Raw genomic sequence first — 25686 nt, 5'->3', positions numbered from 1 at the left:
TAATCCTTTATCCCTTTTTCAGTTGGGTTGTCATTATATTGCTTAGTTCTAAGAGTTCTCTATATATTCTGGATGTGATTCCCGTATCAGGTTTGCAAATATTTTCTCCAAGTCTGTGGGTTCTCTTTTCACTTTCCTGACGGTATCTTTGGAAGTGTATTACTTTCTAAATGGAAATATAGTCCCTCCTTTGCTGTTTCAGAAAGCCTTTGACATACACAAGTTAAAGAAGCTTCTGTTTTTGAACATTCTAGGGACATCTTTCAAGAACACTCACACCAGGCTTGCCATACAGTGAGAGAGAGAAGTATGCTGCTGACAGGAGCCAAACACCTCAAACCTGGGAAAGCAAACTCGGCCACAGCTGGGATTCCAGACTTCACAGAATACGTGCCTTGCATCAGAGCAAAGCAGGTGGTGATTTGCAAGGCCTTCTCAGGGACGCATTCCAGGGGTTTACTGCTTAGAGGGACAAGGGCCCCTGGCTGGGAGCCTGAGTTCATGAGATTCCTCCAGTGTTGATGAAGACTTAACTATGACTGCCTCCAAGAGTAGGGCTCTAAGTTTGATAAACTTAAATACCTTTGTGAACTTTCAAGTACCCACTCTGAAGAGGGCAGTTCAACTTGTAGCACTTTTTTTGTTACTACCTTTAGCATTTTTATGGTGGGACATTTTTGAGTCTCAATAAAGTACCCATAGGCTTATTGAAACTGCATAATGTTGTCATTGTGTTAGATGGTAGTGGAATCGTGAACTCATCCTTAGTTTTAAAAAAAACCTCATTTTTATAGGTAACGCATATTTAAGTGTTAAAACGTAAAGTGCTGATTTCTTAAACCTTAATGACATACAGGATTATTACAGTCTTTTGAACATATTTATTTGTATGGGCCACAATGAATAGCTATGAATTTCATGTACTCTGATATTTCTTATTGACTTTGTGATTTCTCCTTCTTGTTACCAGTGGGCAGATTTTTTTAAATTCTTGTATTTGAGAACCATCTTGTCATAATATTACATTAGTAGCTAATGAAAGTGATTCTCTGTTACTTGTTAGCTGCCTTAACTAATGTAAGGAAGCTCCTCTAATTGGGGTTTACCTGAGCACATTTTGGATTGCTCTGGCTTTAACTCTTGCTTTGTTATTAAACCTCTATCTGAAGATTTGGGGAGGAAGACCGTCACAATCATCACATATTTCTTCTTTTCTTATTTCCTTCTTTCCATTTGTCTATTCTTTCCTTTTTCTTTCAGTGTAGGGAACTTGTATAGATGAGGTAAAGATACTATTAAAGGGAGAAGATTCATGGGCATAGGCAAAACGTCACGGCCAAAGTCATGCAGGAAGGTTGTGGTTCCCTAGAGAAAGAGCCCTTATTTCAGAGAAAATAGAAGCCATCAGAAGGGAACCCTAAACTACCCACCAGCTGAGCTAAAAACTCTCCTGAGTCCAGATGCATCCTTTCTTCCTTTCTTGCTATTCCAGTGGAAGACACATCCCTTCAATCAAGAGCCAGTCCTGCATCAGTGCATCTCTTACGCCTTCACAGATGGTCTCCTCACACTTCTGTGTCTTCAACTTTTCCCTCTCGACTGTATCTTTACCGTCAATATCTAAACATGTTCAGATCTTTCTTATTAAACAAGAAAAATAAGAAAATGAAGAGAAAAAATCCCCCTTAATCCCACCTCCACTCTTTACATGCTCCAATCCATTCTTTATACAGGACAGAGTAATCTGTTAAAAGATCAAAATGATCGTCATTTCCCTCCTTAAAACCTTCCAATGACTTTGCAATATTCCGCAATAAGATTCCGAATCCTAACCATGATGTAGAATCTCTGCAGAATTAACTCTTCTGCTTCTACTCCTCCTTGTCTTCTCTCTTCTCCCCAACTCATGGGGCTCCAGTGTACATGTCTCCTATCCGTTTTTTTTCTTTTGAGGAAGATTAGCCCTGAGCTAACTGCTGCCAATCCTCCTCTTTTTGCTGAGGAAGACTGGCCCTGAGCTAACATCTGTGCCCCTCTTCCTCCACTTTTTTTATATGTGGGACGCCTACCACAGCATGGTTTGCCAAGCAGTGCCATGTCTGCACCTGGGATCTGAACCGGCGAACCTCGGGCCGCCGAAGTGGAACGTACGCACTTAACCACTGCGCCACCGGGCCGGCCCCTCTCCTATCTGTTTTTGGAACTTGCTGAAACATTTTCACTCTACCCTTCCCTAACCTGTTCTCAATGTTGCAGCTTTAACAGACTTCAAAAAAACAAGTCTAAAATCTCAACATGGCATATTGGCTTTAGAGAATGTAGCCAACCTCTGACCTCCCTTTCTTTCCCCACCACCATTCTACTCCTTTCTGTCCATAATCTGGTTGAATTAGAATTATTTTGATTCCTCTAACATGCCAGGTTTTATCCTACTTCAGGCCTCTATGTAAATGCTGTAAATTCTGCTTTGAATGCTTCCCCTCCAACACACTCTGACCTCAGCAGCTCCTCCTGCCCTCCTTACCTTAGGTAACTTCTACTCACTTTTCAGATTTCTGCTTAACATGTCCACACTCATCAATTCCATGCTCCTTCACTCCCCAAACCAGGTTGTCTCTTTGCTAAATGTAACATCCTGTGCTTTCTCTTTGTAAGGACTTAGCAACTTTGGGGTTCAGATATAATGACTGGCTTTCTCATTACACTGTGAGCTCTGGGAGGACTGGGACCATGTCTGCTGTCTTATTTACCACTGGAGCCTTCACTTCTAGCACACTGCCTAGCACAGAGTAGCCATTCTAAACATTTGTTGATTAATGTGTTCTTCTAATACCCAATATGTAAAAAAGATAAGCTAAAGTTGAAATACGGGGTGGTCAGCCCAGAGCCCAGTGCACACACACCCCTCCAGACACACACAGACACACACACACGACACACAGCTTTTTTTTCCCTCTAAAAGGGCTCCAAAGAACCCCTCAGGCTCTAAAGAGCAGTGTTTGGGAATCATGTATTACACTGATAAATGAACGCCTAAATCCATAAAACACCAATAGGGAGATTAAATAGTTATTTTCATGGAAGATTTGGCATGTTTTATTCACCAGTTAGGCATAGAAAGCTTAGAGGAGAAAGGATGGCTCCCATGTTTCTGACTCCAGTGACAGGGTGGATGACCTGTGTCTCCACCCTTTATCAGTAGAGGGAATAGCTAAGGGACAGGTTTACAATTCATGTTAAAAATGTCGGGTATACACCACCCTCAAGGTGTCAAAACAGAAATGTCCCATGGGCACTGTATGTACAATAGGTGTGCACAGGAGATAGAACTGCGGGAGCGCAGGGAGTGACCCTGGGATGGTTTTTACAGTGAGAGGAGGACTAAGAACAGGAGCCTAGGAAATACCAACATGAAGGAGAGAGAGAGAGGAAGCGCAGAGCCCAGAAAGAGGACTGTGCAGGAAGAGAACAACACATTCGATTTACTTGCACTTGTGGAGGGGCTATTTCCATTTATTTTTCCTAAAACTTTTCAAAGCCTTCCCTCTTCATTCTGGAGAAGATCATAAGCCATCAATCTTACCCTCTCCATCCAGTGTTGGAAGGAATCTGGGTACAGTGTAAAGATCACCAGAAGCCCTGGCTCAGCCTCTCGTTTGTTGGAGGACCTTGGGCAAATGATGACTCTGGAATCTTAGTTTCTTCATTGGTTAAAAGGTGTTCAATAAGGTTGTTTATAGGAGAAAACTAGAATCAGGTTTACGAAAATAATTTGCAAATCGAAAGACACCATATGATATGATATTAGTTAACATTTATAGATGTTTCTAGGTGTCAGGCTCGGTTTTAAAAGCTTATTTGTATCATCTCATTAACCTGTATTATCCCAAGCTCTGCCTTTAATTCTCTTATCAAGCCTAAGGTTAGGCACTATTATTATTCCTACTTTACAAATGAGAAAACTAAGGTTCAGAGAGGTTAAGTAGCTTAATCGAGAGTTTACACTCTTCAATATAGAAGGTGTACACTATCGATGAATAGACTTTTTTCTATTTAAATCGTTTAATTAAAAAACACAAGAACATTACAGAATGGAGGTGAATGTAAAATGGGGTCAACAATATCTCTAGCGAGGATATCAAGAGGCGCTAAATATGGAGAGGAAGTCCTGAGAAGCAGCAGAAAGGCTGTCAACCGTTGAGGAAGAAGAAGCGGGGCGGACACGTGGTGCCCAAGACAGTGGCGCGCTTCCACGGAGAGGACCCAGGTGTCAGGAAATCTCAGAAATGGAAATGGGGAAACAAAGCACCGAAGACAAACTTTTCTTTGGTCACGGTTTGAACCTGTAGTGTTCACTGTCTTTTACCAAAACATCGAGGCCCGTGGCAACCGTGGATGAGGCTGTTTCATCTCCTAGCTGGCAATCTCCCAGGAAGTGGAAAACCCACCTGCGAGCCCCCTTCCCCGAGCCGTCTCTCATGGCAACCGGGAGGAGGTGTTGGTCCCGCCCTCTTTCTCTCCAACTCGAACAACGGTTGGCCCGGAGGCGTGACGGAGGCGCGGGGAGGCGTGTCCAGGAGCCCCGGCTCGGGCCGCGCCGCGCCGCCATTTTGGGTTGTGTGGGTTTCCGGGACGCCCGGAGCGCGGCTTCGCTCCCGGAGGTTCCGCCGAACGCAAGCTTGGGCCCGCGTCCGAGTGTCAGGTTGGAGCCAGGAGGCGTCCCTGGGGGTAGCGGCGGCGGGGGCAGGATGAGCGCGGAGGCGGCGGACCGGGAGGCGGCCACCTCCAGCCGGCCCTGTACCCCGCCGCAGACCTGCTGGTTCGAGTTCTTGCTGGAGGAGTCGCTGTTGGAGAAACATCTGCGCAAGCCGTGCCCGGGTAGGCGCGGCGCCTGCAGCCCGGGGAAGCGGGACACGGCCACCGGGGATGCCAGCTGGGCTTCTTCGACCCGGAGCCTTCTCAGCCAGCCACGAGGCTGCGGCCCAGGAGGCGCGCACCGGAGCCCAGCTCTGGCCCGGCCCTCTCGCTATGCATTAAGCGTCTAGTGCGGGGGCATCGTCGTGGGGGGCGGAGGCAGGCAAAGAAAAGCTCAAAACAAAGGCCCTTTCTCCCCCCGCCCGCGTACTGTTTGCGGTGTTAGCAGCTGCGAGGTGGTCTTGTGATTACTTGGGTTGGGGAGGCTGGCTCGAATCCTCCTCTTTACACAACCCCGGGCTGTGATCAGTTTGGGCGTTTAGAGAGAAATCAGCTGTTCTGGTGCTGATCCTGATGCTGGTTAGTTATAGCTTAGATTCTTGTTTAACTGTTTTGTTCCTCAACGAGGGGATTTTACTAACTTTTAATTATATACTGCAAAGTTGGGCTGTAAGTTGAGAAAATCTTTGAAAGCAGGAAATGCTATACAATTGCAAGAGGGTTATTGTATAATGGTGATTAATATTCCAGTGCTATTAGGGAAGGAGGAAAAACTCCAGGCATTTCTGGAAAGAGATACTGGCTTGAAAAGGTAAGTTCTTTGAATAGCGTTTTGCTGATGAAGTTCGAATCTAGCTGTGGCTTGTTTGATCTAATAGACTGGCCATAACTGAAGGAGACTACTGTGCGAGGAGTTAGTATAGTCTTCTTGGGCCGTTTACCACCTGTATTACTTTTTTTGATTAGTTGCTTTTTTCCCCCTTTTGCTAAGGAAGATTCGTCCTGAGCTAACAACCGTTCTAGTCTTCCTCTAATTTTTAGTATGTGGGCCACCACCACAGCATGGCCACTAATAGGGATGTAGATCTGCACCGAGAACCCAACTGGCGGCAGGAGCCATTGATGCTGAGCTTAACCACTAGGCTGCAGACATTTGTTGAGTGCTCTTTGGGTGCCAGGCGCTGTGCTTAATGCTTCACATCTGTCTCATTTAATTGTCTTCATAATGTTCCTGTGAGGTAGGTGGTGGCATCTTCTATTGTGCATTGACAGAAGCAGGTGCAGAGAGATAACTTGATGCAGATCCCACTAATGAAGTGTTAAAATAGTAATCCTAAAGACTGCGTTTCTTTTCTCTAATTGACATTGGTTATTTGCTCAACTGGGAATCTGCAACCGTTATGTTCTTCCCTGTGAAGTGCTTTCTTCTGTAGGAATCTCTCATCCCTTCCTCCTTACCGCCCTTCCTGATCTTCCCCTTTAATCTCAAGCACACTTCTTGTAAATCATATTCCTTAGTGATTATAACTACACAGCTGTTTGCATTCCTTTTGTGGCCAAAAACCATTACAGTGAATCCTTTTGCATCTTCATAATTAAAACTTAAATCTAAGGATTTACTTTCTTTTAAATCCTAGATCCTGCGCCAGTTCAACTTATAGTTCAGTTTTTGGAACAAGCTTCCAAACCTTCAGTTAATGAACAAAACCAGGTTCAACCTCCACCTGATAACAAGAGAAATCGTATTTTAAAGCTACTTGCTCTTAAAGTTGCTGCCCATTTGAAGTGGGACTTAGACATATTAGAGAAAAGGTATGTGAGATATAAATGAAATTTATCTTGAAGTAGTGTTTAGATATTTATTTCTATATATACTTTTACGATATCTGCTTTTAAAATTATTTTTCTGTATATTCTTGGTAAAATGTACAAATATTTTTCAAAAGGTGTAAGAAAGTATTGGCATGTTAGACGAATTTAAATTGCCTTTTAAAGTATAAACGATGTTTTCAATAATGAAGCAGTTTCTTTTTTTGATGTGATAACCAGAGAAAATTCACATCTAAACAGTTTTAAATATTTCAGTGTACTTTTACATATCTGAAGAAAATGAAAAAAGTAATGATGGATGGTACATAATATTATAGATGATTTGCTATTAAATAATTCAATTAATTTTACTGGTTGTAAATCAATCACTATCTCCCAAAACTAATAAAATATCTTATTAGAGTCATTGCTTATTTGTTTACTAAATAGTTTCAAGGCTATGCTCAGAAAATGATTTGTTTCATCTCCTTCCCCTCACTATTTAAAAAGAAATATCTTAGGGCTGGCCCAGGGGCCGAGTGGTTGGGTTCACGTGCTCTACTTCGGTGGCCCAGGGTTTCTTGGGTTTGGGTCCTGGGCATGGACATGGCACCGCTCGTCAAGCCATGCTGAGGTGGCGTCCCATGTAGCACAGCCAGAGGCACTCACAACCAGAATATACAACTATGTACTGGGGGGCTTTGGGGAGAAGAAGAAGGAAAAAAAATTAAAAGGAAATACCTTATAGAAAATTTGGAACAATTTAGAAAATGGTAAGTAATAGAGGAGAGGAGAGAAGTGTTTTTTTTTTTTACAAAGTGAAAGAAATTACCTTTAACTTTTTATTGACATTATGATAGTTTACAACCTTGTGAAAATTCACTTGTACATTATTCTTTGTCACTCATGTTGTAGGTGCACCCCTTCACCCTTCACTTCACCGCCATCCCCTTTCCCCTGGTAGCCACTAATCTATTGTCTTTGTCTATATGTTTAACTTCCACATATGAGTGGAGTCATACAGAGATTGTCTTTCTCTCTCTGGCTTATTTCACTTAACATAATACCCTCAAGGTCCATCCATGTTGTGAATGGGACGATTTTATCCTTTTTTATGACTGAGTAGTATTCCATTATATATCTATACACCGTATCTTCTTTATCCAGTCATCAGCTGATGGGCACTTAGGTTGCTTCCACATCTTGGCTATTGTAAATAATGCTGCAGTGAACACAGGGGTGCATGGGACTTTTGGAATTGCTGATTTCAAGTTCTTTGGATAGATACCCAGTAGTGGGATGGCTGGGTCATATGGCATTTCTATTTTTAATTTTTTGAGAAATCTCCATACTGTTTTCCGTAGTGGCTGCACCAGTTTGCATTCCCACCAGCAGTGTATGAGGGTTCCTTTTTCTCCACGGCCTCTCCAACTTTTGTTACTTTTTGTTTTGGTTATTTTTGCCATTCTAATGGGTGTAAGCTGATGTCTTAGTGTAGTTTTGATGTGCATTTCCCTGATGATCAGTGATGATGAACATCTTTTCATGTGCCTAGTGGCCATCCATATATCTTTGGAGAAATGTCTGTTCATGTCTTCTGCCCATTTTTTGATTGGATTGTTTGATTTTTTTTTGTTGTTAAGTTGTGTGAGTTCTTTATATATTATGCAGATTAACGGTTTGTCAGATATATGACTTGGCAAATATTTTTTCCCAGTTAGTGGGTTGTTTTTGGGTTTCAATCCTGTTTTCCCTTGCCTTGAAGAAGCTCTTTAGTCTGATGAAGTCCCATTTGTTTATTCTTTCTGTTGCTTCTCTTGTCTGAGAAGACATGGTGTCCAAAAAGATCCTTTTAATACTGATGTCAAAGTGTGTGCTGCCTATATTTTCTTCTAGAAGCCTTATGGTTTCAGGTCTTACCTTTGGGTCTTTGATCCATTTTGAGTTTATTTTTGTGAATGGTGAAAAAGAATGGTCAATTTTCATTCTTTTGCATGTGGCCGTCCAGTTTTCCTAGCACCATTTGTTGAAAAGACTTTGTTTTCTCCATTGTATGCCCTCAGCTCCTTTGTCGAAGGTTAGCTGTCCATAGATGTGTGGTTTTATTTCTGGGCTTTCAATTCTGTTCCATTGATCTGTGCACCTGTTTTTGTACCAGTACCATGCTGTTTTGATTACTGTAGCTTTGTAGTATGTTTTGAAGTCAGGGATTGTTCTTTTTTCTCAGGATTGCTTTAGCAATTTGGGGTCTTTTGCTGCCCCATATGAAGTTTAGGATTCTTTGTTCAATTTCTGTAAAGAATGTCATTGGAATTCTGATTGGGATTGTGTCAAATCTGTAGAGTGCTTTAGGTAGTATGAACATTTTAACTATGTTTATTCTTCCAATTCATATGCATGGAATGTCTTTCCATTTCTTTATGTCGTCATCAGATTCTTTCAGGAAAGTCTTGTGGTTTTCATTGTATAGGTCTTTCACTTCCTTGGTTAAATTTACCCCAAGGTTATTTATTCTTTTTATTGGGATTGTGAATGGTATTGTGTTCTTGAGTTCTTTTTCTGTTAGTTCGTTATGAGAGTATAGAAACGCTACTGATTTGTGTAAATTGATCGTATGCCCTGCAACTTTGCTGTAGTTGTTGATTATTTCTAAAAGTTTTCCAATGGATTCTTTGGGGTTTTCTATGTATAAGATCATGTCATCTGCAAACAGCAAGAGTTTCACTTCTTCCCTCCCTATTTGGATTCCTTTTATTCCTTTCTCTTGCCTAACTGCTCTGGTCAAAACCTCCAGTACTGTGTTGAATAAGAGTGGTGATAGAGGGCATCCTTGTCTCGTTCCTGTTTTCAGGAGGATGGTGCTCAATTTTTGCCCATTGAGTATGATGTTGGCTATGGGTTTGTCATATATGTCCTTTTTTATGTTAAGGTAATTTCCTTCTATCCCCATTTTGTTCAGAGTTTTTATCATAAATGGCTGTTGGATCTTGTCAAATGCTTTCTCTGCATCTATTGAGATGATCATGTGGTCTTTATTCCTCAGTTTGTTGATGTGGTGTATCACGTTGATTGATTTGCGGATGTTGAACCATCCCTGTGTCCCTGGTATGAATCCCACTTGATTGTGATGTGTGATCCTTTTGACATATTGCTGAATTCAGGTTGCCAAAATTTTGTTGAGAATTTTTGCATCTATGTTCATCAGCAATATTGGCCTGTAGTTTTCCTTTTTTGTGCTGTCCTTGTCAGGTTTTGGTATCAGAGTGGTGTTGGCCTTGTAGAATGTGTTAGGAAGTGTTCCATCCTCCCTAATTTTTTGGAATAGCTTGAAAAGGATAGGTATTAAATCCTCCCTGAAAGTTTGGTAGAATTCCCCAGGAAAGCCATCTGGTCCTGGGGTTTTAATCTTTGGGATGCTTTTGATTGCTGTTTCAGTCTCTTTCCTTGTGATTGGTCTATTCAGATTGTCTGTTTCTTCTTGACTCAGCTTTGGGAGGTTGTAAGAGTCTAAGAATTTATCCATTTCCTCTAGATTATCCATTTTGTTGGCATATAGTTTTTCATAGTATTCTCTTATAAGCCATTGTATTTCTGCAGAGTCTGTTGTTATTTCTCCTCTTTCATTTCTAATTTTGTTTATTTGAGCTTTCTCTCTTTTTTTCTTTGTAAGTCTGGCTAGGGGTTTGTCAATTTTATTTATCTTCTCAAAGAACCAGCTCTTTGTTTCATTGATCCTTTCTACTGCCTTTTTTGTTTCCATAGCATTTATCTCTGCTCTGATTTGTATTATTTCTCTCTTTCTGCTGACTTTGGGCTTTGTTTGTTGTTCTTTTTCTAATTCAGTTAGGTGTCACTTGAGATCACTTATTTGGGGTTTTTATTGTTAAGGTGTGCCTGTATTGCAATGAATTTCCCTCTTAATACAGCTTTTGCTGCATCCCACATGAGTTGGTATGGCATGTTACCATTTTCGTTTGTCTCCAGATGTTTTTTGATTTCTTCTTTAATTTCTTGAATGATCCATTGCCTGTTCAATAGCATATTGTTTAGTCTCCACATCCTTGTGCCTTTCTCAGCTTTTTTCTTGTAATTAATTTCTAGCTTCGTAGCATTATGATTGGAGAAGGTACTTCTTCTTCTTTGAATTTTTTAAAATTTGTAGAGGCTTGTCTTGTTTCCCAGCATATGGTCTATCCTTGAGAATGTTCCATGCATGCTTGAGAAGAATGTGTATTCTGCTGTTTTTGGATGCAGTGTTCTATATATGTCTATTAAGTCCAACTGTTTTGGCTTTTCATTTAATTCCACTGTTTCCTTGTTGTTTTTCTGTCTGGATGATCTGTCCAATGATGTGAGCTGGGTGTTGAGGTCCCCTACTATTATTGTGTTATTTTTGATATCTTCTTTTGGGTTTGTTAATAGTTGCTTTATGAACTTTGGTGCTCCTGTGTTGGGTGCATAGATACTTATAAGCGTTATTTCTTCTTGATGGAGTGTCCCTTTGATCATTATATATTGCCCCTCTTTGTTGGGGAGAAGTATTTTTAACATTTTTGGGTAAATTTTGTTTTCTCCCTATATTTTTAAACAAAATGTGATCCCTTTATACTGTTTTGATTTATTTCTTTCTTTTGTCTTTTTTTCAAATAACAGAATATCATGGACATTTCCCCGTTTTATTTTTTGGAGATAATTCCATCATATGGATTATTTATTAACTGTGTCTCCATTGGTAATCATTTAGTTTGTTTCTGGTATTTCACTTTTATAAATCACAGACCCTTAATTATTTCCGTCCTTAAATTTTATTTGTATTTTTCATTATATCCTTAGTATAGATTATTGAATTGGTGGGTCAGGTGGTATAAAGATTTTTAAGGCACATGGTGCATATTGCCAGATTGCATTCCAAAAGTTGTATTAGCTTATACTCTCACTACTAGTATTTAAACACTTTTTTCACCACCCATTCTCCAGCCTTAAATATTAGAATTTTTTAAAAAAGTATTCTTTAATCTGAGGGGGAACCTATCCATAAAAGACTAAAGAGGCATATGAACAGATAGCAACGTGGACACAAAAGTATGATATATATGATACAGCTGGAAAATTGAACACTGGATGTTTGATGATAAACAATTGAAAAATTTTTAGATGTGAAATTAATACTGTGAATATGTTAAGAGTTAATTGTTTGGAGGTCCATTCTGAAACGGTTATGGAAGAAATGATTTAATGTTGGAAATTTACAGCATTATGGGAAGGAAATAAGTAATTGAGAGTAGAGGTGAAACGAGATTGGGCATCAGTTGATAATTGTTGAAGCTGAATGGTGGGCACATGGGGGTTTATTATGTTATTCTGTCTACTTTTATAAATATTTAAATTATTTTCATAATAGAAGTTTTAAAAATCTTTTTTTTTTTTTGAGGAAGATTAGCCCTGAGCTAACTACTGCCAATCCTCCTCTTTTTTGCTGAGGAAAACTGGCCCTGAGCTAACATCATGCCCAACTTCCTCTACTTTATATGTGGGATGCCTACCACAGCATGGCGTGCCAAGTGGTGCCATGTCCGCACCTGGGATCTGAACTGGCGAACCCCAGGCTGCTGAGAAGCGGAACATGCGAACTTAACTGCTGTGCCACCGGGCCAGCCCCCTAAAACTCTTACAACATTTAATATTTTCGTAGAAGTTAAGACAGATTAATAAAATCGCCCTGAAGATTTAGTCTTTTAACAGTATAATTATTTTCAGTGAAGTTACTAAATTGTGGATTTTGTGCTTCTCTTGAGTCTAACATGCAGACATGTACCTTTTGCTTCTTCCTTTTAAGTTTGTCTGTTCCAGTATTGAATATGCTGCTGAATGAACTGCTGTGCATCAGTAAAGTTCCTCCTGGGACAAAGCATGTAGACATGGATCTGGCCACTTTACCTCCAACCACTGCCATGGCTATACTTCTCTACAATCGATGGTAAGTTTTTTCTTACACCTAAAATGAGTTGCGTAGTCTCTGTTTCATTGCAAGAGGGCTTTCAGAGGTATGCTTTTAAGGGGCACCTTAGATGCCAGAAGTCTCTCAGGATTTGGGGAACTGTGAGTCTGATGGTGGAGAAAATTTATGACTGCATAGATGAAAAGATTATGATAAAAACGTGGATGATTTGCAAAGTTTTCATTATTTGTCAAAACTTCAGATAATTTATAAAATAAATCTTCTAAGGAGTCTTGAAAAAAATAATTGAAGTGATGTTTATAATGTATTCAGTTTTCCTTTTCTTGTCTTTTCTTCAGGGCAATTAGGACAATTGTTCAAAGTAGTTTTCCTGTCAAACAGGCGAAACCTGGACCTCCTCAGTTAAGTGTGTAAGTTGGCAGATATGACCCTTACTTGGCACTTTTTTCCATCAGAATTTTAAAAAAATTTTGCAAGTTTTTAATAACCCCTGGTACACAAGGAGTAGAGCAGAAATTGGAGGGCAGACGGCCTGCCTGAAGGTGGAGTTGTTAGAAGGGTGAACAAGTCACGTAGAGCTCTGCGTGTCTAGAGTAGAGAGCTGTGAAAAGGAAGGCGAGCACCTTGTGCGTTGTGCCTTCCATGTTCAGTGTGAGCTGACTGACCTGCTCTAAAGTACTAAGATTTTTTTCATTTAGTTAAATTTACTTGAAGAGATATTTGTTCTGTATGTGAGAAAATTGTTTTAATATATGTACATGTTAGTTTAGAGTACAAAAGTTTGATCGCATCTAGAGTTTTAAACCTAATTCTTAAATTCCAGTTAGCAGTTTACCCAAATTTGGAGCTAGAGCACATAGTTTTTAACTTGATATAAATGAGCTTTTGCTGTCACTAAGTTTTACTCTTAAATTGAGGGGTTTGTTTTGATTCATTTTCCTAAGGAAGATTCGCCTTGAGGTAACATCTGCTGCCAATCCTCCTCTTTTTTTGCTTGAGGAAGATTGGCCCTGAGCTAACATCTGTGCTGATCTTCCTCCATTTTGTATGTGGGACACCACCACAGCATGGCTGACGAGTGGAGTAGGCCTATACTTGGGATCCGAACCCAAGAACCCAGGCTGCCAAAGTGGAGCAGGTGGAACTTGAATCACTCCAACATGGGGCCAGCCCTGGGTTTTTTTTTTTTTTAGTGCAAAGCAAATGAGAAAATAATGGTAAATAAATGAGCCTCATCATAATTGAGTATTTTTTTAAGCATGAAAAGAAGTAGCATTAAAAACTTTGTTTAAATTCACCTTTACTTTTAAGAATGATGGTCTTAAGTTTTGAATTTTCAGTCTTTCATGTGACATTTGATATTCTCTTCAATCATTTCTTCTTTAGTATGAATCAGATGCAACAGGAGAAAGAGCTAACAGAAAATATTTTGAAAGTGGTGAGTACTGGCATCAGCTGCGCTCCAGCCTTTCTGGGACAGCATCTAGAGTGTGCGTAGATGCCTCTTTAATCTTAGGTGTTTGAAAGTTGGAAAGATCGAGATGCAGTGATGTTTAGGTTTTTACTATTAGAACATAGCTTGGTAATATTCTGAATTGCACAGATTTTAAGTGTTAATGAGAGAGTGCTTTATCACCAGGTCTGTTGTCAAATATTTCATGTTACTTTAGCAGATATGAGAAACCACTCTTATAGGTTATATCTTTATATGCCTTTATATTTTCTGAAAATTCTACAATAAACATGTATTATATTTTACAATTACTTTTATAGTCAGAAAAATACAGCAGTTGTTTCTGAATTAATCTCGTTAATATAAAAGTAGGAATGTGGGAATTTCTGTAATTTAAAAATGATCTCTGAATTATTTGTTTAACACCTACAGTGTGCCAGAGATACCATGTAAAGTGCCGAGGGTGGGAGAGGAGAGGGAAGATAAGAAACAAGCTGTATCTTTATAAAGCCAGTAGGCTGTAGTATTTTGAACAGGGAGGCAGAAAACCTGCATTGTTTTGTTTTTGTTATGTAGTGCCTATTAAAATGGCTGGCCCACTGAGGCATATAAACGTTTCTTGAATAAATCAGTGAAACAGTGTAAGTCTTTAAAGTGTTTTTCTTCATTAACTTTTCTGTAGAAAAAAAGATGTCAATCTTTTCTGATTTATGTTTCCCAATTTTTAATAGGAACTTAGTCTTTTTTAAATTTAAAATAACTTTATTTCAACAAATGTAATTGCACTCCTTCTGTTAAAAATTAGCTATTAAGTATCCTGCAAATATATTTTGATTAATACTTTTTGTGTTTAATAATTTGCTGCTATTTTTATATTTTAATAATTTGTTTATTGAATTTTTTTAGCTAAAAGAACAAGCTTCTGATTCTATTTTGGTACTAGAAGCAGCCCTTACATTAAACAAAGATCTGTATGTCCACACGATGAGAACACTGGATTTGTTGGCCATGGAACCAGGCGTGGTAAATGGAGAAACTGAGAGTTCTCCTGCTGGACTGAAGATCAAAACTGAGGAGATGCAGTGCCAGGTATTATTTCAGTATTTAATCAGTGCATAGCAAATTTTTGGAAAATTTTATATGAGATCATTCTGCTACTTTTTTTTAAAGATTAGCACCTGAGCTAACGTCTGTTGCCAATCTTCTTTTTTTTTCTTCTTTTCCCCAAAGCCTCCCATTACACAGTTGTATATTCTGGTTGTGAGTGCCTCTGGCTGTGCTGTGTGGGACGAAACCTCAGCATGGCCTGATGAGCGGTGTCGTGTCCCTGCCCAGAATCCAAACCAGCGAAACCCTGGGCCTCCAAGTGGAGTGTGCAAACGTAACCACTTGACCAGCCCCCTCCACTATTTTTAATTAGAATTTATTTTTGCCTTTGTCTCTGATTTTGACTTAAAATGCTGTTAAAACTTTGTTTGCTTTGTATTTAATCTGTAAATTTTATAAGACTTCACTTTAAATTTTTCTAAAATGGAAGGGAAATTTCATTTCATCTCTTGTCTCTGAAATAGTTTCCCAGTTGTATTTAGGAGACAGAATTTAATTACTGAGAATGCGGTGAGTGTGCAACTGATCTATACTTCATTCAGATCATTAGAAATCTAATCAAACCAAAAAAAATTAATATTGTGTTAGACTTTGAAAAATGTGGTCTCCTAGACAAAATACCTAGTTTTTTAGGGATTTTAAGATTGTTTACTCTCAGGGGCTGACCCTGTGGCTGAGTGGCTAAGTTCACGTGCTCCGCTTCCTCGGCCTGGGGTCTGCTGGTTCAGATCCTGGGCGTGGACCTAGCACCACTCACCAGGCCATGCTGAGGCGGCGTCCCACATAGCACAACCAGAAGGACCTACAATTAGAATATGCAACTATGTACTGGGAGGCTTTGGGGAGAAAAAGAAAAAAAATATTGGCAATAGATGTTAGCTTAGGTCCAATCTTTAAAAAAACAAAGATTGCTCTCTGTAGCTCTGGACCCTAGTTCCTTTGACAGCTTTTTAGTTGATGTTTGTTATTAGATAGTGCTTTATGTATTCATGTCTTCTTTTTCCCTGCTGGATTGTAAACTCCTTGAGGTGTTTTTTTTTTTTTTTTTTTTTTGAGGAAGATTAGCCCTGAGCTAACTACTGCCAATCCTCCTTGTTTTGCTGAGGAAGACTGGCCCTGAGCTCTATCCATGCCCGTCTTCCTCTACTTTATATGTGGGATGCCTGCCACAGCATGGCTTTTTGCCAAGCGGTGCCATGTCCACACCTGGGATCCAAACCCTTGAACCCCAGGCCGCCAAGAAGTGGAATGTGCGAACTTAACTGCTGAGCCACCAGGCCGGCCCCTCCTTGAGGTCTTTTTTTATGTGTATTTTGCATCTTCCTCCTTTTCTAGCACATAATCTTGAGTATGATAGAAATTCTTAAGTATTCAATGATGGCCTAAAGAGAGCCACTAGAATAGTGCCTGTTGTGTTTGTATTCTCTTTCCTTCCTTGTGTGAGTTGACATGACTTATTTAATCACCATTCCTGAAAGGGGCAGAAGTAGCTGTGACAGAGGGTTGGGAAGTATCTTTTCACATTAACTGGTTGCAGCGTTGAAGGTAATCATTTTTTCTTTTTTTAAAGATTTTATTTTTCCTTTTTCTCCCCAAAGCCTCCCGGTACATTGTTGTGTATTTTTAGTTGTGGGTCCTTCTAGTTGTGGCATGTGGGATGCTGCCTCAGTGTGGCCTGATGAACGGTGCCGTGTCTGCACCCAGGATTCGAACCAGCAAAACCACAGACCGCTGCAGCGGAGCGTACAGGGCCAGCCCCTAATCATTTTTTCAAGACCTAATGAGGGGGAGGTTACAGTAGGAGTAATGAGGCATTGACACTTGGTAGCGTCTTTAAATCATTAATGAAGCTTGCATATAGGAGGGTTTCTGGTACTGTCATATTGTATAATCACTGAGAGTCTGTTTAAAAGTTATCGGTAACAGTTCTTATTTTCACAGTATGGATGACACAATCTCAAAAACAAAACACAACTCTTGGGGCTGGCCCGGTGATGCAGCAGTTAAGTGTGCATGTTCTGCTTTGGCAGCCCAGGGTTCACCGGTTTGGATCCTAGGTGCAGACATGGCACCACTTGGCAAGCTATGCTGTGGCAGGCGTCCCACATATAAAGTAGAGGATGATGGGCACGGATGCTAGCTCAGGGCCAGTTTTCCTTGGCAAAAAGAGGAGGATTGATGGCAGATGTTAGCTCGGGGCTAATCTTCCTCAAAAAAAAAACAACAAAAAAACCCCACAACTCTTAAGAAACACCTGGATGTCCTAGGTAAACTTGATCAATATTTTTTTACATAGCTGAGTCGTAATTCCTGTTTTGTAGTGGCAAATCAGTAGTAATACTCATTTCCTGGCATGTTAATATTTAAAGGGCGTTCTTTGTGTTGCTTAAATTTATCTGACTCAGAAAAAACCGTTTAAGTTTTTTCTCAATAAAACCAAAAGTATTATTGTCCTTCAGGGCAGCTTCATTATCGGGTGTTTTTTTTTTTTTTTTTAACCTATTAGCCACCTCTTAACTATAAAATTTAAACTTGTTTTGTTGTTTTCTTTTTTTTAAAGATTTTATTTTTCCTTTTCTCCCCAAGGCCCCCTGGTACATATTTGTATATATATATGTTTTTTAGTTGTGGGTTCTTCTAGTTGTGGCATGTGGGATGCCGCCTCAGCATTGCTTGATGAATGGTGCCATGTCCGCGCCCAGGATCCAAACCAGCGAAACCCTGGGCCGCCGAAGTGGAGCACGTGAACTTAACCACTTGGCCATGCGGCCGGCCCCTAAACTTGTTTTAATGACTAGTCAGTTAGAATAGTAATACTTGAAAATGTCTCTTTGATATCTTGTACTCTGTCTTTGCCTGGAGAGGGGAATTACATGTAACTATAAATGTATGCATATGTGTGTGTGTGTGCATGTGTATAAAATCTGTATGTGTATTATATATCCTATATAATGGTATAGATACACATACACACTCTTGTTTTTTTTTTTAACTTTTTTAACACCCTTTTACTCCAGATGAGAGAAAGCTTTCTAGAAGGAAAATGAGCCAAACATTTAGTGTAGACTGGATAGTGCAAAGCAGTATTCTAGGGGCCAGCCCAGTGGTGTAGCGGTTAAGTTTGCACACTCCGCTTTGGTGACCCACTGTTCGCTGGTTCGGATCCCAGGCGTGGACCTAGACACTGCTCATCAAGCCGTGCTATGGCGGTGTCTCACATGCAAAAGAGAGGAACATTGGCACAGATGTTAGCTTAGGGACAGTCTTCCTCAAGCAAAAGAGGAAGATTGGCAACAGATGTTAGCTCAGGGCCAAGCTTCCTCACCAAAAAAAAAAAAAGCCCCAAAAAAACTATTCTAGAGGCTGAGAAGAATTAATCTTGATATGTTGGACTGGACAGAATAGTACCTATAATGCATATCAGTAAAGAGTAGTTCCCTAGTGAGTACCAGAGACCGTTAGAGCTTAGGAGTTTAACAGAGGAGTAGGTATCTGTTGGCTAAGGTTGATTTGATATAAATGGAAATAAGGCTGGTGGAACGAAGTTCATTTCTTGGATCTGATATGAATGGGGAATTGAGGAGACGGGTGTGAATGAAATGGAGGAGAATAGAGAAGTTTGGAGAGGGAAGTTAGTCCAGATTCCGAGGTACTTGAAGATCAGGCCAAGGGATTTGAACTTTCTCCTACTCGAGGGAATAATTTGAAGACTTTTTAGGAAAGTCAGATCAAGAAGACTGATCTGTCAGCCATGTGTAGAATAAACTTGATGGGGTGATAATAGCCTAGGGACCTGGGCTCAAGCCTGGGCTCTGACAGTACTTGGTTCTATGCTTTTAAGTAGACATGTTGCTTTCTGGGCCTTAGTATTCTTGTCTGTAAAATAGCCCATTTGAGCTAAACGATCTGAGTCTTTGAGTTGTGCATTTGAGGAATGTAGGCATCAATTTAAGAAAGTTCTTAGAGGCATATACAAATTCTTTTGGAAAAAGACAACTGGAAATGTACTAATTTTATAGTCACTAATTCAAATTTCTCAACATTTTACTCCGGCCAGCCCTGTTACTGTAGACATTTGCCCCCACCTGCTTTGGAGAGACCCCCCGCCCCCCGCCGTGTCTGTTCCCTTCTTCTGTGTTAGAGAATTCCCTGCCTTCTTAGACTTGATGGGAGACAGAGCCTGCTTCTATCATAGAACTGAAAACTCCTAATACTGGCTTTCTCTAGCCTTATCCTGCTTGAGGGCAAGCTTGTCACATAGGTGTGACAAACAGGTACATTTAGTTTAGACTGAATCAGGAGCTAGTAAGTCAATGAAGTGAGGATGATAGAGAATCCACTGTGATGGTGAGTAGCAGCAAGAGTGACAGTGAAGTCTAGTTTCCTGGGGCAGCCTGAGCAGGAGTGTGGCTGCTGCTGTCAGTGTCTAGTGCTTGCTGGTGGCTGCGGGTGATAGGAGCCGTGGAGTCTGGGCTTGCAGTGTCTGCAGTGGTATCTCACTAGAGCAGTTTTGGCTGTTGTCCTGGCTGCTTGTTTCCCTCCCCTCTTGTTTTCCAAGCCTGATTCTTTGGCCTTCCCAATAATTCTCTAGGCCCCCTGAAATCTTAGCAGTAAATATTTGCTGCTTAAGTAAGTCAGAGTTGGTTTCTGTTGCTTGTGACCAAGAACTTCTAGACTCAGTGAACATTGTTTCACTGCTTATTGTGATATCTTTTTTTCCCTATATATATACCTGTGTTTTGCTGAGATAAAGATAATTTTGAATTTTGTCAGCTCTTTAAAAAGTTCATGAAAAATTAAGCATGTTGGTATTCATTACCATTTCAGGTATGTTATGATTTGGGCACTGCATACTTCCAGCAAGGCTCTGCAAATTCAGCTATCTATGAAAAGGCCAGAGAAAAATTTTTTAGAACCAAAGAACTAATTTCAGAGGTAAGTATAGTTGTAACAGGCATCTAAACAGTCCTTTAGAAGATTTATGTATTTTTTGGCTTTAATTTTTCTCATGATTAAAAAAAATAAGTGTTTATTGTAGTAACTTTGGGAAATTCAAAAAAGTACTGAAAACATTTAAAAAAAATCTATAGGGGCCGGCCTGGTGGTTAAGCAGCAGTTAAGTTTGCACATTCCGCTTCTCAGTGGCCCGGGGTTCACCGGTTCGGGTCCCGGGGGCAGACATGGCACCGCTTGGCAAAAGCCATGCTGTGGTAGGCGTCCCACGTATAAAGTAGAGGAAGATGGGCATGGATGTTAGCTCAAGGCCAGTCTTCCTCAGCAAAACAAGGAGGATTGGCAGTAGTTAGCTCAGGGCTAATCTTCCTCAAAAAAAAAAAAATCTATAATACCACTGCCTGGAAATAACCCCTTTTGCCATTTTAACTTATTTTCTTCCAATTTTTATTCTTTCTGTATGTTTTTGTACAGTTAAGCTTTTACTATATATACTATTTTGTATCTTGCTTAAATCTTTGAATAGACATTTTGAATGTATTCTATTATATAGGGATATATATAGATATCCCTAATGTTTGGGCATTTAGGTTGTTCAGTGTTTTTATTTATTATAAAGCTGCAATATTTGTATCTCCAAGCATAAATTTTTGTTCTAATTTTGGATACTTTCAAGTTAAAGTCCTGTGAGTAGAATTACCATGTCAGTGGTTATTAATTTTATAAAGGCTGTGATATATAAAACCAAATTGCTTTCCAGGTACTTTTCTCTCAGGGTGCTCCAATCAGCAGGGAGTTTTCTTTTTGAATTGCTAATATGATGGGTGAAATATAGTATCTTTAACAAATTTGCATTTCCTTGATTCCGAGTAAGGGTAAACTTCTTCATGTGCTTATTATTTACATTTTTCTTTCTGCGATTCAGACAACTGAATTTTAAAGTGTATTGCTAGGTTTTTGTGTCCCTGGTGCCTAGAAAAATTCCCACTTCAATTTCTCCTTTCCTCACGAGAGAAATTGATTAAATGTGCTGGAGATTTATTTTAAATGTTTTCTAGATCCATTGGGAATCCCCATTTTACTTTATCCAGGGAACTGATCAGTCTTCTAATTTCATGGCATTTCAGATATAGTAATTTAAAACTTTAATTTTTTAAAAAAAATTCTTCTGTTTTGGTAGAAACATTCCCATTCTTTCCAATTGAGTGAAGATTGAGTTTTCTTTGCTCTCTCCCTTTAAATATCTGCCAAGTGTATGTATTTTTCAGTATTTTAAGCTTGTTTTTAACGGTGTTCACTCTTTGTGACTCAGTGTATTAATTGTCATATCTTAGAGTGATAATGTCTGCCTTTTGTATGATGGCCTGAAAACTCTAAACCAGGAGTCAGCAAACTTTTTTTATAAAGGGCCAGATAGTATTTTAGGCTTTGTGGGTGATATAGAGTTTCTATTGCATATTCTCATTTGTTGTGTTCTTAGTTTTTTTTAGCTTTACAGCTCTAAGAATTGTTCTTAGCTCAAGGGCTGTACGGCAGACCAGCCACAGCCTGGATTTGGCCCATGAGCAATAGTTTGCTGACTCCTGTTTTAAACCTTTAATCTTTTTGTTTGTTATGCTTCCTCCAGCCCTGAATTTTCCATTAGTGTTTTCTTGGGCTGTTAAAATGCACTGTGTGTGCGCTAGACTATTGTTTCTATTACATTGATGGATAACGGTATATACCTCTTACTTTACAGATAGGTTCATTATCTCTTCATTGTACCATAGATGAGAAGCGGTTAGCTGGCTATTGTCAAGCATGTAATGTTCTTGTACCTTCTTCTGATAGTACCTCTCAACAGTTGACTCCATATAGTCAAGTCCATATTTGTTTGAGATCTGGCAACTATCAGGTAAGATGTATGATGGGCTTGCAATAGTATAGTTGAAAAGCTTTGGAAGCCAGAAGAACTGAGTTCAAATCCTGGCACCACCAGTTGTGTCATTTGGGGGAAGTCAAACTGTCAGATTGGCCAATAAAATAGTGGTAATAATGAGCCCATTTCATAGGCTTCTTATGAGAACCAAGTGAGAAGTTACAGTTTATAAACTCTTAAGGCAAAGCACTATGTAACTGTTCATTTCTTATCATTGATATTATCCTTTCTTGAAGGTACAGTTTGTCCATTTTAAGTAAATTTTGTAAGAAACTCTGTAAGCACAGCTTTTAACTTTTAAAATTATAAGTAGAGAATTTTTAGTTTTATGGAGCCTGCAAGTCTTCCGATTTGAAAGTGTGGCCTTGTCGCCCACCCTTGCTGGCCACTGCCAGTATTGAGACTGAGGAGAAAGTGAGCAGAGCGGTTTTGGTAGTTTTGGGTGGTCTGTTACAGAGCCCACTTTGCCACTGAGCCTGGTCGTCATCTTAGTTTGACTCATGAAGAGGGCTTGAATGAGTCTGTTCAGATTTTTATTGTCCCCTCTGGGTATATATCTTTAGTTTTTCATTGAAATCACTGGTAATTAGAATTTGTACTTTTAAAATCTTTATTGGAAACTTTCAGTGTAGAAAGTGAACAGTGCCTTCATGTTATTCAAGATGGGACTCATGACATAATAAAGCTCTACTCTGCCTTTACTCTTGTCTCCAGATGGGCTTCTAGCCCAGTTCATTCTTCTCAACTAGAGTTAATTTTTTTCATAGAAAGTAGAAGAAGGGAGGTAGCACTTCCTCCCCATACCTCTGGCCCTTTTTTCAAATTCTTTTTTTTGCCCTAGGAAAGAAAATTAGGCTTCCTTGAGGAGGATTACAGATACAAACGAATGTATTAAAGACTAGAGATCTTTCATTTATATATCCCTATGTCTTGTGGAGGGTGGGCATCATTTTTGGTAAGATATAGAATCTTTAAGAAGCTCACTAGAGTGGTAAGACCTGTGCAAACACGACCTTAGAAATATTACTCATAGGTTGACACATGTTACTGTGCATATAATAAAGTGCAAGAATGTGTGAATCAGGAATTAGTGTAATGGGTAGGTAGGAAGAGGAAAATAGCGATTTTGTTGGAACTCTGAAATTTATCACTTCAGTTATGCAGGATTATCTTAGAAATCGTATTCAACTTTTTATTTGAATAGGGTTCTCTTTCTGTGAACTCTGTATTTGGTGCTGAACAAGCACTTGTCGAACAGCTGTAACAAATGTGTCTTCTCCCATCTGGGGAGTGGCTCTCTTGCCCTGTGCAGCCCTGCCTTGCTTCTGTTGCTACGGAGGTGAAACAGTGGTGAAACAAAGCTCTTTAGTTTTGAAACCACTTTGATCAGTACTTTTGTGGTAGCAGCTGATGAGCTTTAACTGTCTCCAGGAATCCTGTTCCCCGTCTCCCCATGCTGTCACCCCTCTTTCTCTCCTCCTCTTCCGTTGCTTGAGAAAGCTGAGAAGTCTGTTTGTAATAATGTTCTGTGTATTTTCTGTGATTCACTAAATAATATCTTTTAAACCATTTAAATTTGTTAGAATAGTTTCTTAGTGTATGTTTTTTCCAGCTGAACTATTTTAAAGTGTTATATTTGTCATATTTTAAAAAGTTGCTTGTATTAACCTGTGTTTAAAGTGGATGAGAAAATATTTTAAAACTTCTTTCTAATAACATGGCTGACTTGCCTCTTATTGATTGATTCTTCCCTTCCCTTTCATTTTTAGTCCATGATCTTCAATTTAAAGAAAGGTGGGGTTATTTAATTTTAAAATTTTGGAAAGAGAAGATTTTCCTAGTAAGATATTTTTGTGATTTTCTTCAACTTGTATTTTCCATTATACAAAGACTTTTTAAAAACAATTTTTAATTTTCTGTTTTTTGGAAAAGACTTTTTTAAAATAAACTTCACCCTGATTTTTGAAATGGATGCAATTTCATGCCTGTCTTCTAGGAAGTTATAAAGATTTTCATTGAAGATAACTTAACCTTCAGTTTACCTGTCCAGTTCCGGCAGTCAGTACTAAGAGAACTCTTCCAGAAAGCTCAACAGGGGTAAGTAAGTAAATTGAAGAATTTCTTTTTGATTTTTGAGTAAAAGAGCAAGTATGCATTTTGGGTTTATCAAAAACACACCTCCAAATGACCTAATAAGTCTGTGACACAGTCCTGTCACTTTTGTTAGGACATGCGAAATTGACATAGCCGGAGGAGCCAGCATACCCGTCATCTGATCCGTTTTAAAAGTGCATGGGGAAAAAGAATTCTACACAGCAGAATTCGAGTCTGTTACCTAATCTGTAACTACATTGTCCCTTGATAAATTCAAAACCTTTCTGTTCTGCCTTTTTTATCCCTGACTTGAGTATTTACTGGTGTGCCTAAATATCCTAAAATATTACCTATCGAGAGTAAATGGCTCATTCTTGTGAATTTACTTTTGTAATATATACCTTTCTTTTATTAAAAAAAAATATATTAGTGGATCTACTTTTGTGTTCTACAGAAGTGAAGCTCTAGATGAAATCTGTTTTAAAGTCTGTGCCTGTAACACAGTCCGTGATATATTGGAAGGCAGAACAATTAGTGTTCAATTTAACCAGCTATTTCTCACACCTAATAAAGAGAAAATCGACTTTCTTCTTGAGGTGAGACATTTTCTCTCCTTCTGATTGGTAGTTTTGGTTTAAGCTTACCAATGACCTCTTAGTTGCCGCCTCCAGTGCCCTTTTTCCTGTCTCTGTCTGTCTGACCTCCTGGCTGGTCGTTGATGCTGCTGACGGGCTGTGCTCTCCACCTTGTCCTCTGCTAGAGCGCTTTTCAAGCTCTCCGAGTTCCTTCTCACACCCTCACTTGGATTCTCCTTGGTCTTTCATTGACCTCTCTTTTACTTTCCCTTTAATGTATTTGTTTACAAAAGTTTTATCCTTGGTGCACTCATCTTCTCGTATCATTTTTATTCTCATTCAAAGCTTCAGTCATCTGTTCAGTCACCTCTTTACTTAAAACTCCCAAATCCTGCCTCTGGCCTCTCATGTGAGCACCAGAATATGCTTCTACTGGATGTTTCTGCCTCTTTCTCGAACGATCTTAATGCAGTAGACTTTGAGAGAAGTACATAAAGCACAGTTAATACCACTTAGTTCCAGAAATATAACATTGCTAACGGTCTAGAAGTCCTTCTTGTGCTCTTTCTCAAACCCTCTCTCCCTTCCCTGAGGAAACTGCTGTCCTGCCTTTTGTGATAATCTTTTCCTTGCTTTTCTTTACAGTTGTATCACCTTTGTATGCACCCTGAAAGAGTATTCTTTAATTCGCCTCTTGTGAACTTCATGTAAATGAAATCATACAAAATACATTCATTTTCTTTCACTAAACATATTTGAGGGATATCTTTTCAAGTTATTGCCTACAGATAGAGTTTTTTTTCCATTGATGTGTAGGGTGTTATTACGTGACCATATATGTATAACGTGACCACATATATATAATATACGTGACCATGTCACAATTCATCCATTCTTATCATAGACATTTGCATTGTTTACAGTTTATGGCTATTGTGCTGCTTGGAACGTAACTGTACACATATAGTGATGCACACATGTACCATTTGTCTGTGTTATGTACCTAGAGAAAGTGTATCTGCAGTATTACTTCATAATATCAAAGTGTTTGTGCCGCCAGCATGTGTGAGAGTTCTCATTGGTTAATCCTTGCCAGCCCTTGGTATTTTCAGATTTGCCTGTC

General features: G+C 39.3%; 1 protein-coding gene across 2 annotated transcripts in view; it reads left to right on the top strand.

Annotated features, from left to right (window-relative positions):
• The first annotated feature begins 4618 nt into the window (after positions 1-4618).
• Positions 4619-25686, top strand: part of INTS8 (integrator complex subunit 8) — a 65496-nt gene continuing 44428 nt past the window's right edge. Inside the window, exons 1-10 of one of the 2 annotated variants that reach the window (XM_046642047.1) lie at positions 4619-4878; positions 6333-6507; positions 12341-12481; positions 12802-12873; positions 13850-13901; positions 14823-15005; positions 19851-19958; positions 21715-21870; positions 23891-23991; positions 24443-24584. In XM_046642047.1, coding sequence (XP_046498003.1) covers positions 4749-4878; positions 6333-6507; positions 12341-12481; positions 12802-12873; positions 13850-13901; positions 14823-15005; positions 19851-19958; positions 21715-21870; positions 23891-23991; positions 24443-24584 — 1260 coding nt within the window. In that variant the 5' untranslated portion in view covers positions 4619-4748. Of the gene's footprint in view, positions 4879-4913; positions 5934-6332; positions 6508-12340; positions 12482-12801; positions 12874-13849; positions 13902-14822; positions 15006-19850; positions 19959-21714; positions 21871-23890; positions 23992-24442; positions 24585-25686 lie in introns of those variants that run through there. The other variant, XM_046642049.1, reaches the window with a different exon arrangement.

The sequence above is a fragment of the Equus quagga genome, chromosome 16, assembly GCF_021613505.1.
Source record: "Equus quagga isolate Etosha38 chromosome 16, UCLA_HA_Equagga_1.0, whole genome shotgun sequence".
Taxonomy (NCBI): Eukaryota; Metazoa; Chordata; class Mammalia; order Perissodactyla; family Equidae; genus Equus; species Equus quagga.
This window is presented reverse-complemented; position numbering and strand designations above follow the sequence as displayed.